Raw genomic sequence first — 15,548 nt, 5'->3', positions numbered from 1 at the left:
TCAATCTATGGATGAGGTGGAGCATATGTCAAAGGTTCCTTATGCGAGTGCAGTTGGTAGCATTATGTATGCTATGGTATGCACACGTCCAGATATTGCCCAATCTGTAAGTGTAGTAAGCAAGTACATGGCAAATCCAGGAAAAAGGCATTGGGAAGCTGTCAAGTGGATATTGAGATATCTCAAAGGAGCTCCTGATGTTGGCCTAACCTTTCGGAAAAGTGAAGGTATTTCAATTCTCGGTTATGTTGATTCTGACTATGCAGGGGATCTTGATCGAAGGAGGTCCACAACTGGATACATCTTTACTCTCGTTGGCAGTGCCGTTAGTTGGAAATCGACTTTACACTCGATTGTCGCTTTGTCTACAACAGAGGCAGAATATATGGCAGCAACGGAGGCAGTGAAAAAAGCTATCTGGTTGAAAGGTTTGGTGGCAGAATTGAGTTCAGCTCAGCTTAAATCAATTCTAAAATGTGATAGTCAAAGTGCTATTCATTTGATTAAAAATCAAAGATTTCATGAGCGCACCAAACACATTGATGTCAGATTTCATTTTATTCGAGATGTCGTAGAAAAGGGAGCTATCAAGGTTGAGAAGGTTATCACAGACGATAACGCTGCAGACATGTTGACCAAAATAGTCCCGCTTGCCAAGTTTGCACACTGCAAGGACTTGGCGGGAGTATGATGCAACTCTAAGAGAACAACTGCTAGGTGGAGCTGGTATGTTCAACAAAGGTTTGATTCTTCTTGTTTCTTACAATGGGATTGCCCAGTAAGCTTAGAAGTTTTGGCCGGAGTTGTTTATACGCATGCTTGGAACACAAACCAAGGTGGAGATTGAAAGAGTTGGTTTTGGTTCTTGTGGAATCAAACTAAATGGAAGATGAATTAATATGAATATTTGGTAGGAAGATAATTAGTACAAAATACAAGTCAAAGATTGTATCTTGGTAGGTGAAAGTTAGGCAAACCATAAAATGGTTTGCTATCTTAACCTTGACAATTTTGACACATAGTGATGTCATGGATGACATCAATAGGATGAATTTATTCCTATAAATAGGTAGCTCTTAATTCATTTTCAAATCATCCTTTCACTTGCCTTCTCACCTTCTAAGGCATTGTGTTCTCTCTCTTGTAGTATTTCACTTATATTCTTTGTATAGTGAAATAAATATTGGTGCAGTTGTTCTTTGGTGGACGTAGGATCATTTTGATCCGAACCACGTTAAATATTGTTGTTCTTCCTTGTTCTTTAGTTTCACGTTTCCGCTAACACTATCTCTTGCCATACAAAATGATTTTACCAAAATATTATGCTCGTCTAGCATTCGAGATATTTCCTGAACAATGTCTATTTCAACTTCTTCATGCATTATAATATTCATCCTATTATGCATTTCATGATCAGTACTATATATATATATATATATATATATATAGTTGCGCCAATTGTGACTTCTTCCCAATTTCTGATAATCGTAATCAAAAGCCAATATGATGATAATTTTGACCACTGACTCTGAATACAGAAGGACCTTTTGTACGATTGATTGATCTGTCCACTCAACCTCCCACAAAAGTAATTGCGAACATGAAATTGTACACCCTGATATTTTTCCTGAAGTCTATACCCATTTTCCCAGATTCAGAGCCTAAGAGATATTGAAGGTAGGGTAGTGATTGAGTCATCAATGGTAGATGACACGATCTTCCATGCAACATATTGCGAATTTCGTTTGTGTATTTGTACTTTTATTTGTCAGTTCTACGTACCATAGAATAACCCCACGATATTGACAGTTATACGATGGAGGGCCTAAATTCCAAGTTCTCTTGTATTCACCTGCCATAGAAAATTGTTGATAGTGAGTATAACTATGTATGCACAAATAGTGGAGTTTCTTACCCACTACACAATTAGGTGTCTATGTATTATGTGCGCTGTTCAAGGTATTCGAAATGTACTTGTACGCTGGTGAATAATCACTTTTGTTGATTATCTTGGGAAGACTTTGAATTGAGACGCCTTCATATTCCTCAATAATCGAAATCCTACGGGTTAACTTGTTCCTCCGAAAAGTAATTTTGACAATATTGTTACTAAAAGTATCGATCATCAGAGTAGTCGCTTGTAAGTAAGTAGTCAGTGGATTGGTAGATATGAGAATGTGTGTCATCATTTCTCAACGTCCTTTATGAACATTTCAATGTATTCATATGCAGTAAGTAGTATATAATTAAACTGTTTGGGCCTTCTGTGGCGGAATATATGTGTGAATTGAAACGTATCATGTATTTGTTGTTGAAATTGTATGGTTGATTTTTTGTCTGCTTCATCTCTTTTTCCATGATTTTAACAATATGTACAACCATATACACTTGTTTCTTTGTATTTCCTGTAAACTAATGTAAGCTTTTGCTTCAAGCGTGCATACTTGGGCAGAAATTTTCTAATATTTAGTAATTCCTCTATGTTTCAGTTGCAGTTCGCTGTTAATGTATGACTCTTCACGTATTTTAGAACATCCTGTGTTGGCTTTCTAACCGAGGCAGAAGTTGTTGTAGTTTCTTAACGTCGGTGAGAATATTTGTAGACCCACAATTTGCCTTAATAGTGTTTGTAATCAAATCTATTATGTTTGTACCCATGATCCGCTAATATCCAGGTATGTGCTAACCCCGATTGTTTGATAACCTACTATTTATAAAAGGTGAATTAGATAATATGTATAATGGATTGTAGTCTGTCTATTAATATCACGTTGTAAAGGTATTAAACTTTAATGTTTTGTAATGGTAACTTTATTTTGGTATGGCATTAATTCGTCTCTTTGAACATGTGAATGTAATATAGGCGTGATTGGCCACGTTGATCGCTCGTGTTTTCCAGTCATTTTATAGTATATTTGTTTATGGTGTGGAACTTTACCTTGACTCCCCTATGTGGTTATTGTAAATGGAGGCAGAGTGTATTGCTTTGTATTTGGATCTCACATATATATTGTGTACAACATAGTAAACACCACTCCCTCATATTGTCCTCCTTTCCGATGATGTCATGTGGTTGAATTTATGTTATCAATTTCTGTTGGTAAGATTTCTGGCCAATGTGTCTCTTGATTTATCAGGTTGTTGTAGTTGAATTATTATTAGCCGACGTAGTTGCCAGAGTAATGGACAGAGATTTGACCTCTATTTCCTCTTCTCCCGTATCTGTCCATCTTTTTAATAATGAAGGAAAAAATTATGTATAGAATTGCAATAATGGAAACGAAACATGCATCAAGGCAAAGTTGGTGGATAATATTTGAATTGACCTTTGAAGAAAGTATTTTTTAGTGATTTTATACCAATTGGAAGCAGCATGGATTAAGTGTGCGAAAGGACACACCCTTTCGGTGTGTCGGTGTTTAATAGTCCATTAAGGCAGTAAACACTCATGTTGTTTGACTTGAAATTAATATGGTTGGTTAATGGAACGGACCATATGGTTCGATATTTTCCAATTATGCTACATTTCTGTAGCAGTGTTTTTATTTTATTTCAGTGAAATGAAAAGTTGGTTTTTTCTATTTTTTGCAAGCAATTAAATTCATTCAGTTTATCGTTGTTATGTGTGGGTTATAGACCAATCTATTTTATATTACCCTAGCGATGCAAGCAAGTTTATATGATGGAACATATAGTCGAATTTAAGGAGCATTTAGCGTACACAAAAGAATATAATAACCAAAATTGACATATACATGCATTTTTTTTGTAATGAATTTCAAGTAGAACGTTACACATGAATCGAACGATTGGTTGAATTGGTCATATTTTTTATTACCAAGTGCAACTACTAGCGATGGTGCATACTGACAAAACCAGCAATGTAGGTTGGGAAATAGTTGTCTTCCTCCATTAATGGAGGTTGAGCTCTCACCAACAATCAGAGGAGAAGAAGATGATATTGAGAATTGAAAAACTTAGCTCAATCGATACAGTGTAGATGTGTATATATACACATTAATAGAGAACTAACAGACCTAACAACTTCAACTAAAATCTGGAAAATACAAAACTGTAAATTCCTAACTAACTAACTAACTAATTACTTGAATGAACTGTGCCTAACTAACTAACTAACTAATTAAGCTAAGGTAATCTTGTCACCCCCCCCTCAAGTTGGAGGTGAGTTACTTACAGACAACTTGTTCAATAAACTAGTATGTTTGACCCCAGTTAAGGCTTTAGTGAAAACATCAGCCAACTGTGAATCTGTAGGAATATATTGAAGTGTAATCAGTCCTTGCTACAACTTTGTCCTGACAAAATGACAATCAACCTCTATGTGTTTAGTTCTCTCATGAAACACTTGGTTCTTAGCAATGTGCACTGCTGCTTGGCTATCACAAAAAACATGTATAGGTAAGAAACACTTCACCAAGTAACCTTTCCAGCCATACCCACTACTTGTCTCATAGCTCTGTATTCTGCTTCTGCTGATGATAGTGACACTGTGGGTTGCTTCTTAGACTTCCAACTTATAGGGCTAACCCATGAGAACCAAATAAGCACTCACAGACTTCCTTGAATCAGAACAAGAGGCCCAATCTGAGTCACAAAAAGCATTGATAGTGAGATAAAATTTATTAGAGATAAAAACTCCTAAAGTAGGATCACGTTGTAGGTATCTGAGTACATGATAAGCTGCCTTCAAATGAGGCTCTCTAGGAGAATGCACGACTTGACTAAGGTGCTGGACACTATATGCTATGTCCATCCTTGTGTTAGTAAGAAAATTAAGCTCGCCTACTAGTTTTCTGTAGTGAGTAGGATCTGATAAAAGTGTGCCTTCTGTGAGTTTCAGTTTCTCAGTAGAGTCCAATGGTGAGGTGGTAGGCTTATAATGCATAGAATCAAACTCCTTCAGGAGATCAAGAGTGAACTTTCTCTGTGAAATGAGGACACCATCCTGTCTATACAATATTTCTAAGCCAAGAAAATAATGCAGTCTTCCTAAATCTTTTATTCTGAATTTCTCATGTAAGAAAGCTTTCAAAGAATCAATCTCCTTTATATCAGTACTAGTCAAGATAATATCATTAACATATACAACCACAAACACTAAAGAGTTTCCATTCTTCTTATAAAACAGTGAATAATCACTGTCTGAATGAATGTAACCTTTTGAACAAAGACTGTTGGCCAGCTTTACATACCATTGTCTGCTGGCTTGTTTTAAACCATATAATGACTTCTTCAATTTGCAAACCATGTCACTACTGTCCACTGCCAGGCGTGGGGTAATGTCATTTATACCTCCTCATTCAAATCACCATGAAGGAAGGCATTATTTACCTCCAATTGGTACAAGTTCCAACCCTTCTTAACTGCCAAGGAAATCAGAGTTCTGACTGTGGTCCATCTTGACCACAGGTGAAAAAGTTTCATTGTAGTCTATTCCAGCTTGTTGAGTGTACCCTTTCACCACTAGTATAGCTTTGAACCTTTCTATGCTACCATCTGCCTTGTGTTTAATCTTATACACCCATTTACACCCAATAACATTCTTTCCTTTGGGCAATTTAACGAACTCCCAAGTATTATTGGCATACAATGCATCAAATTCCTGTGTCATTGCTGCTTGCCAGGCTGGATTAAGAATTGCCTCTTCATAAGATGTAGGTTCAATATCATGTGAAACATTATGAATTAACTGCTGACTATCAGGACATAGTGTAGAGAAACATACATGATCAGGGTGAGTTGTGAATGATGTGAGTGAGTGTTGAGAATCAAAAACATCATTTATGGGTGGAGAAAGATGTAACTTGGGTAATGAGTAATTGTAATCTTTTAAGTAGCTTGGAGGGTGAAAAGACCTAGTTGTTCTTCTAGGTGCAAAAGGTACATCATCAAGGACAGGAACATTTGGTTCAATTGGAGATGTTGTAGGTTCAATGATAGGAGATGTTGTCGGTTCAGTGATGGTTGTAGGTTCAATTATAGAAGATGTTGTAGTTCAGTGATAGGTGCATTTTCAGGCATGGGAACTTGATCATAAGTGACTTCATCCAGTGTGTGAAAATTCAATATTTCACCATTAACAAAAGTATTTGTTTTACTAGACATGCAAGGCAACTTATCAGAATGATGTACAAGAAATTGTAACACAGAATTAAAACTGGAACCAACAGGAGCAATAACAAAACGAAAAATAGTTTCATAGAAAAAAACATCTCTAGACACATGAATTCTTTTGGTAGCCAAATTTAAGACCTTGTACCCTTTTGTATTGAAAGGATATCTAATGAAGATGTGAGGTATATTTCTTGGTTCAAATTTGTCTTTATGGGTTTTCAAGGTAGTTGGAAAACAAAGACAACCAAAATTTCTAAGATAAGAATAGGTTGATTTCTTTTGGTATAACAGTTCATATGGGGATTTGTCTTGTAGTAGCTTTGTAGTCAATCTGTTGATCAAATAAGTGGCAGTTAGGACACATTCTCCCCAATATCTCATGCGCATTTTTGATTGAAACAAGATTGCCCTTGTTGTCTCAAGATGGTACTTGTGTTTCCTTTCCACTACCCCATTTTGTTGTGGTGTGTAAGGACATGATTTTTGATGTATTATGCCTTTTTCTTGAAAGAAAAAAGTTGCCTCAGTGCTTGAGAATTCCAGGCCATTATCAGACCTAATAGTTTTCAATCTGGTACGAAACTTGTTTTCTATGAGGGATATGAAGGCTTTTATAGTATGAAGTGCATTACTTTTACACCTAAGAAGTTGTGTCAAAGTTGCTCTACTGTAATCATCCACCATGGTTAAGAAGTAGTGATATCCATCATGTGTTGGTACATTATATGGTCCCCATAAATCAATATGTAACAACTCAAATATTGAACTAGTTGCAGTGATACTTTCTGGGAATGGCATTCTAGTCTGTTTGGCCATTGGAAAAATTGTACAAGTGAAAGGTTGTTTGTTGGAAAAATTTAAAGGAATGGTAGATATGTTCTTCATCTTTACCAAAGGCACATGTCCTAATCTAGCATTCCATAAGAATTCATTGTCTTGACTGAGAGAAAAATTAATAGCTGAACATGAAACATGATCAATAGAACAAGCTTCTTTATTGATTATATGAGAGTATCTTACACTTGGTGGTGAATCTTTACATTCATTTCCAACTGAAACCTTTTTACAGTAGTTAAGAAGAGAAATTGGTTGACACTTTTGATGAAAAACAACATTACCATTTATAGGTGAAATGTGACACTTTGGACAGAAGAAATACAAATCATTCTTTGCCTTACCAAGTGCCAGTGGACTCTTCAGAGAAGGGCCGTGCAGTAAGCAAGACACACTGTTAAAACTAACTATTCCTTTGAGTTGAACAGCTAAGCAATGAACTGATATTAAGTTGAACTTGAATCTAGGTATAAACAATACTTTATACAGAGTTAGTGTTGAATTCAAACAAACATCACCAATTTCAGCCACTTTAACTTTGTATCCATTGGGTAAGGTGATTAAGAAAGGATAAGGCAGAGTTTTAAGGTTTATGAGATTGTCTTTTGTGTAAGTCATATAGTGAGATGCCCCTGAATCAATGATCCAAGAGCCAACAGTCAATTTATCACATTTACATGACAAATCACCTATCTTATTAATAGAAGAATATCAAGCAATTATACCTGCTAGGCGTGCAGCTCCACTTGACATACTGCTTGAGCAATCAGCTCCATTTCCAACCTGCAGAGTTCCAAGTAGGTTGAGTAGTTGTTTATACTGGCTTTTGGACAGATTCAATGGCACTTGTTTTCCATGCTCAAAATTTTCTTCACATTGGCTTCCATCACCTTCAGAAGTATGCGCATTTGCTGCAAATCCTTTACCTCTTCCTCTTGGGGTCCTTGTGTTGGTTGGATAACCATGGAGTTTGTAGCACTTGTCTTTGGTGTGCCCAGTTCGTTTGCAGTATTCACAGGACATATTGATCTGTGTCCAGTGCTAGAGTTTCCCCTAAAAGTATTAGTGTTGTTGGAACTACCAGTACCTCTACTTGTACTTCCTCTGTGAGAACTTAAATTAGTGTTGAACCCTGCATTGTTTCGAGGTGACATAGAAACATTCAGTGAGGTAGACTCCAAAACCATGTGATTTAGGGGCTTCATTTCCCTCTGCCTTTCCTCTTGTGATAAAATGGCAAATGCCTGTGCCATTGTAGGCAAAGTAGACATCATGAGAATGTTCCCCGTACAACAGTGTACATCTCATTTAGACCCATCAGAATATGTATGAGTCTTTTGTCTTGTTCAGCCTTATGCATTTTTACTTTTCCTCCACAAGTACACACACAACTACACTGTGAATTAACATCAATAGTATTCATTTCCTCCCATAGTTTATTCATCTTAGTATAGTAACCAGTAACATCCAAAGTGCCCTGCACCAAGTCATTTATTTCCTTCTGCAGTTGATATAATTTGCATCCATTAGTCTTGTCATAACGATCCTCTGATTCCTCCCAAAGTTCCTTGGCATTATTAACGTACTAAAAGCTATCTCGCAGTTCTGGGGAGAGAGAATTTAAGATCCAAGATGTCACCATATCGTCGCATCTTTCGCACTGCATGAAGGATGGATCCGTAGGATTTGGTTTCAGAATTTTGCCATTAATGAATCCAGTTTATTTTTAACAGACAAGGCCCTAAGAACTGCTCGTCTCCATGACTTGTAGCTAGTTCCATAAAAAACAGCAGGAAGCAAAGTAGAACCTGCATTTTCAGAGGGATGCAGATAGAAAGGACTATCGAAATCTGGTCATTTTGAAGAGTTATTAGTATTCAAGTCAGCTGAAGCATCACCCATGGATAAAATGATTGTGAATAATAACAAATTGAAACCAGAATAACAATGGTGAGATCAACAGAGAGTACATCAACAAAAAAAATAGTGTAGATGCAGAAGGAAAAAAATTCAATTTGCAAATTTACGATGAATTAGCAACAAACAAACAAAAAAACAAAAGAAATCGATGGATAGATTGAAGGAGAAATCGATGGATTGATTGACGAATAGATCAAGAGATCTAGTGTGAGCAACCTTGCTCTGATACCATGACAAAACCAGTAATGTAGGCTTAGAAACAGTTGCCTTCCTCCATTAATGGAGGTTGACCTCTCACCAACAATCAGAGGAGAAGAAGATGATATTGAGAATTGAAAAACTTAGCTCAATTAATACAATGTAGATGTGTATATATACACATTAATAGAGAACAAACAGACCTAACAACTTCAACTAATTTCTGGAAAAATACAAAATTGTAAATTCCTATCTAACTAACTAATTACTTGAATGAACAGTGCCTAACTAACTAACTAACTAATTAAGCTAAGCTAATCTTGTCACATACGATTATCAATTTTATTCATTCGATAAATTTACAAGGAATTAAGACATTCACCTTTTTCAAGTGCGCACTTTTTTTGTATGTGCTCGCATCAAATTTTTTTATGTGGAGTCACATACGCTTCTTTGTGACTGTTAAAGTTCGCTTTGTGAATTCCTAACATTCCTTGAATAACGGAACTAAAAAGTAATTTCATTTTTTAAGTCTTCTTTTTTAACAGGAGGCTAAAATATTCTTGATATTTCAATGTATTAATTGGTAGACAAATTCGTAAGGGCCCTTTTCTTCTTTTAAATTACTCTGATAAGGTATTAAAATTATTTTAGATAATTTATCACTATCCAGAAACTACTGACAACAGAGCGGCATTGTCATTCAATTGTACGTAGAAAAATGCATATTTTTTATGACACATATATAATACATCATTATAATATGTTAGACGTTAAATTTTTTTAAAATGTAGTTGAATGAGTAACTAACACCCTCTTGAGTAACTGGAGGTAGCATATTAACTTTAAAATCAAAATGGGCATAGACCAAAGTAATCGAATCAGCAGTATCCTTGACCTTAATTTGTATGTTAAAGCTAGGCGGGCGTAAAATATTAGTGTTCATTAGAAATTAAGCTATCACTTCATTCTTTATTGTTCACTTACCTAACCAACGAAAAGTGACATTGTATATGCACTTTAAGCATCTGTAGGAACCATTTTGAATATTGAAATTTCTTGTAGCATAAGTTACAAGAAATGTAATACAATTGAAGAAATTGTTTATATCACAAATTAACTTGCTCATTAAAAGGTAGACTTGTAAAAATAGAGAGAAGAAATAAATATATATAAAATGCACCCGGATTTAGTAATGCGGATTTTAGTTATAGTTGAGGAAACATAATACCCTATGATTACATACATGTACAACATTTGCTACAAAATCATCATGAATTGTAATTATAAATCTATAGTATCCTAACAACCAATCTAAACACTACTTGATTATAAAAATAATATTATGGTCATATTAAATAGGTTATAAGACTCTACTTTTTCAAATTTTTGGTGTCTTCATCACTATCTTTGTTGTTGTCTATGATACGCTTTCTTTGCTTCTTCAACTTTCTTGCATAAACTATTATTTTGCAATTGGAAGTACTCTCCCTTTCATCATCAGTCTTTTAGTTTATCTGTGTGTAAACCTCCTACATTCTGCACGTGTGAATGTCGCATACCTTTCATTATGTGTTTCATGTATTTTTTAATGCATTCTACTTGTTAAAACAGGATTATGTTCAACAGATTGATTTGGAGATCATATTGTATGCATAAATGAAATACGTGTTAAATGTATGAGAATATAGGATATCACCTTATTCTCTTTGGTAAGGCGGTGTTGCTATTTCAATTCTTCATGCGGCACGTACACTTTTGCAATGGTATAGTTTTTCAACCCCTATTTTAAATTGTAGTTGATCAATTTTAGTTTGAATACAAACTCCTTGCCGCCAGAGTTTCTCAATTTGTGATGGTACATGAGTATCACTTTTGGACAATGTATTAACTAACTTAGAAGCAAAAGTATCAAGAAACTTTTCTGCAACCCCATAAAAAAGGACTAAGGTAATCTTTCCACCATTGTCTTTTAAGTTAATGTGTATTTTATACCTGTATTTGTCAAGATTACTAGTATTGGTCTAACAGTAAGCCTTTGATACTTTCTCAACAATTTTCATACCTAACCAACGGGAAGTCACACTTTTTCCTGCACTTGTGACATGTGTAGATTACATCTGTAGATTCTATTTATTTGTTGCATAAGTTGCATGTCATATAATACCAATCAAAGAAGTTATATAATTCAATGATTTGAGCTCACAATTGAAGGCAAAATTAATCACATAACATTGCATTAGAAGGTTGTGGATTTGTTTTAATTTTCATAAGGTATGAACGGTTCATAAGGCATTGACCTCTATGTCGTTATTCCTGTCCGAATCAAGAAATTCTGTAACAGTCATCCGATTTTGAAATATTACTTCCTCAATTGTTATGTTTCTTCCATTAGCACTCTCAATTGTTTGTATATGAACAGGTGTGGTTGTAAACTTCTGAAGCAAGAAGGTGATGTCGTACATTAAAAGATTAACATGTCTTTAGATTGTTGCGGTGATGAAAAAATAATTTCACCTATAATAAAATAGAAAACATTCAATGGTACGATGAGGAATGTTAATAGGGTACAAAACTGATATGATCTCAAATAGTAGTCACCTCTGAATTATTTTACGATTGTTGCCGTAACAATAATAATGTACGGTTCGGACTCGATAAAATAAGTAGGGGTAGAATCCTTCCCCGTATTCCTCCCAAAAAGTTATTTTTGCTTTGGCAGACCTGTCCGCGCTGAACATACAATATAATGTATTAGTGTATAAAATGTTAGATTTCGTTGAAACAATACTAAATCGGTTATTATGCTTGTTATTTGGGGTTAATAAACATAAGTGTAAATTAGATGAGATTCATGTATTACAGATTAGTAATAATGTGTATATTGCATTTTTTCAACTTGAAACCGACACTCTCATTAGCACCTTTTCACATAAGCATCCGACCACATCAACAAGTTCAAAAGAAAAAATATTAAGTACATATGAATGTGCTCCAAATTAATGATGTGAAATAAGTATACTTGATAGGAAGGTGTTGTTGTTGAGCCTTGAACGAATCATATTTTGTTGAATGAATTGGAAGTCATTCACAGCGATCTGAACACATGCATCCTATAGTTTTTGTATGACCGTTATCCGCGAGAAAGTAATTTTAACATCAGACATTACTGATCTGTATTCACCCATACTTTCAGAGACTTTAAAGTTTCTGATAATGATCATGAGCCTTCACTCAACTTAATTTTTTAGATTACTGCATGTACCAAAGTTCCCTATTTCTGTCATTTTGTAAATGCGTCCCTAATAAACTATCGAACAAAGTGGTATTAAGTAATTGAAAGAAGTATTTGTGAATAATCCATATGTGTAGAAGAATTAGTGGATCAAAGAAGAAGATTTGTGTCTTCTTTGAAGGAAGCCAGAGAGGTGTGATTGTGAATATGGGTGTATGGAGCGAGAAAGTCATTATATAGAAGTTGAAGCCAAAAAGAGTTTTGCACCCGTTAGGAGAAGACACACTGTTTTAGATTAGAGGTTAGACAGAGACAACAGTTTCTGAGAGAAGTTTCATTAGGCGACTTGTTTTTGGAATAGTCGATACGAGGCGAGGCAATGTTTGGAAAGAGTAGTGTTGTTTGATTTATTCACATTCGCAATAGTCGTCATTTGAAGTATTAAAACCCATGTATGCAGGGTTTAGGGAGAGGAGGGGAAGGTTATTTGTGTAAATATTAAAAAATTAAAGAAACTTCTGCATTGTAAGGGCGCCACGTCGTCGGGTTTAATGTTTTTCTTTATATATATATACTATATAATATGATTATTATTATTATTATTATTTGTTTTATTATTATTATTTTTTTGGTTTTTGGAAAGATATCACTATAAATAATTATAAATATATGCTAATAAAATGCAACAAATAGATATACTAATAAAATCATTAGTTTATTTATTTATTAAAATTAAAATTAAAAAAAGACATATTTTTTCATTTTGTAAATTTATTCTATTTGCTTTTTTAAACTGTGACTCTACTTTTGTAGTTCTCAAATCTTATAAAATTAATTCAATAAAATACGATTAAAAAATATCTAATTTAGATCTAAATGAAATAGGGAAAATGTTTTGAAAAATACTTCAACTTTGGCCGAAATTATTGTTACGCTACCAAACTTTAAAAAGGACCTTTTACCCCCACACTATTTAATACTGTATTTTAAAGGTAAGGTATATATGTTTATACGTGGGCATCATAAATGTTGCAACATTTTATATAGTAATGTGTCCACGTGGGAAATTAAAAACGTAAAAGAAGAGGTCAAAACTTGGTCTTTTTCTGCAGTGACCAAGGGTGCCATAATATATATATANCAAGCCGTGAAGGCTGGATTTGTTGTGGATGCAGAGGTGCCCTGAGTAGTGGTTAAGATAGTGGCGGATGGAGCATTAGTTCCATCAAGATGACCCTCCAAATCAAAGGCTTCAAAGGCAGAATATACGGTAGATTGCCAAAGGTAATAATTTTCGCGATCAAGTTTTATCGGAAGGCCGGGAAGGGCAATTGTTTGGGAGTTGGAGTCAGTTATGGAGAGATGTGTGGAAGAGGATGAATGTGGCTGAACGGCAGCGGCGATGGACTGGTTGGAGTTGTCCATGGTGGCGGAAAGAAAAAAAAAATTGGCTCTCTGATACCAAACTAAAACGTAAGAAGAGGACAGAAACTTGGTCACTGCTGCAGGTGACCAAGGCTGCCATTATATATATATATATATGTTGATGATGTACATGATAAAGTTTGAATACAAATAGAAAAGAGTTATCCTAATCAATAGAGGATTTGAGTTTCCATAAAAGACTTATTATAATATCTATAGAGGAATCCTACATTCCAGCCAAAAAGGATTTATTGTCATCTAACACCCCCCGGCAAGCACATGTCGGGGTTGGAGACAGTGAGCTTTGATCGTATATAAGCATAACGAGGGGAGCTTAGAGCTTTAGTGAAAACATCAGCAGTTTGATCAATGGAAGGAATGTATTTAACACAAAGCTGGCCACGAGCAACTTTTTCGCAAACAAAGTGATAATCAATTTCAATATGCCTCGACCTTTGATGAAAGACAGGATTGGCAGTGAGATAAATGGCACTGATGTTAATCACAAAATATCACTGGAGGACAAGGACAAGGCAACAGAGTTCCTTGATCAAACTAGCTATCCTAGATACTTGTGATGCGGCAAATGCAATGCCACAATATTCAGCTTTAGTGGTGGACCAAGCTACTACCTTTTTCTTCCATGAGGACCAACTGATTAGATTAGGACCATAATATACAGCAAAGCCTTGATGAGAACGACGATCATCAGGATCAGCAACCCACCCTGCATCACAGTAGACATTTATAGTAGATGAAGTGGATGGAGTCATGGAGATACCATGCGTAAGGGAGCCTTTGAGATAGCGAAGGATCTGTTTCACGGCTTTCCAATGATCCAATGTAGGATTCTGCATGTATTGGCAAACACGACTAATCGAGAAGGAGATCTCTGGCCGCGTAATGGTCACATACTGAAGAGCGCCGACAACGCTCCTAAATAATGATGGATCATCAAAGGTTTCACCATGTTTGGACAACTGAAATGTGGTGTCCGCTGGAGAAGGAGAAAGCTTGTAATCTGTCATTTTTGTTCGAGTGAGTAAATCTCGAATGTAGCTAGTTTGAGAGAGATGCATCCCAGATCCGACACGACTAACTTCAATACCCAAGAAAAATGAGAGATTACCAAGGTCTTTTAAAGAGAACTCGAGATCAAGAGATTGGGTGAATGAGGGTATATAAGAGGGATCACTACCCGTTATGATGATGTCGTTCACATAAACTAAGAGGTAGGTAGTGGAGAAAGGAGTATGATGGACAAACAAGGATGAGTCAGAGTAACAACAAGTATAACCATGCGATAGGAGAAATGTTTTGAGCTTGAGAAACCAGGCACGAGGAGCTTGATTTAGTCCATATAACTGATACGCTCAAACTTACTTCTCAAATAAGAAGTAAAGCGGTCGTGTCAAGTAAATAACCCAACTAGTGAGGTCGGGATCGTTCCCATGAGGAAAATAGTTTAGACTTAACCTCAATCTATTATTACTATTGTTCAGTCAATTACTTCCTTGGAAAGAATAAAATGATAAAAAGGGGGGTTTCTATTCCAAAATAAATGAAAATAACTAGCGAAATAAAAGGAGACAACTAACAGCTTCGAATGTTGGAGTTTAATCAATTAATCAAAGTAACTAGGGTTTACGTGTTCCCCACAGGTTCATAACTTGATAAGTCTAACTATAACAATTCTTTCCTAGTATCTTGCATGCAAAGTGATAAGTTATGTATTTCTAAATCCTTGGTCCGGCATCTAGAAAATTTCACTCCGCACCTTGGTCCGGCTACGTGTGTTGCT

At 35.4% G+C, this 15,548-nt stretch overlaps 1 protein-coding gene across 1 annotated transcript; it reads right to left on the bottom strand.

Moving 5' to 3' along the window:
- Positions 1-7,309: 7,309 nt before the first annotated feature.
- On the bottom strand, positions 7,310-7,992 carry LOC107017563. Its single transcript, XM_015217733.1, has 2 exons — positions 7,695-7,992; positions 7,310-7,344 (listed from the first exon to the last, which is right to left on the bottom strand). Exons 1-2 carry the CDS (start codon positions 7,990-7,992, stop codon positions 7,310-7,312), a joined length of 333 nt encoding a protein of 110 aa, XP_015073219.1.
- Positions 7,993-15,548: the final 7,556 nt, after the last annotated feature.

This window comes from Solanum pennellii, chromosome 4, assembly GCF_001406875.1.
Source record: "Solanum pennellii chromosome 4, SPENNV200".
NCBI classification, from domain to species: domain Eukaryota; kingdom Viridiplantae; phylum Streptophyta; class Magnoliopsida; order Solanales; family Solanaceae; genus Solanum; species Solanum pennellii.
This window is presented reverse-complemented; position numbering and strand designations above follow the sequence as displayed.

Excerpts from the sequence above, each read along its gene's own strand:
- LOC107017563 (XM_015217733.1), bottom strand. The coding sequence starts at position 7,992 with ATGTCCTGTGAATACTGCAAACGAACTGGGCACACCAAAGACAAGTGC. Across the intron at positions 7,345-7,694 it reads TGGAGCTGCACGCCTAGCAG|GGCCCTTCTCTGAAGAGTCC; the intron begins GTATAATTGCTT and ends TGCTTACTGCAC.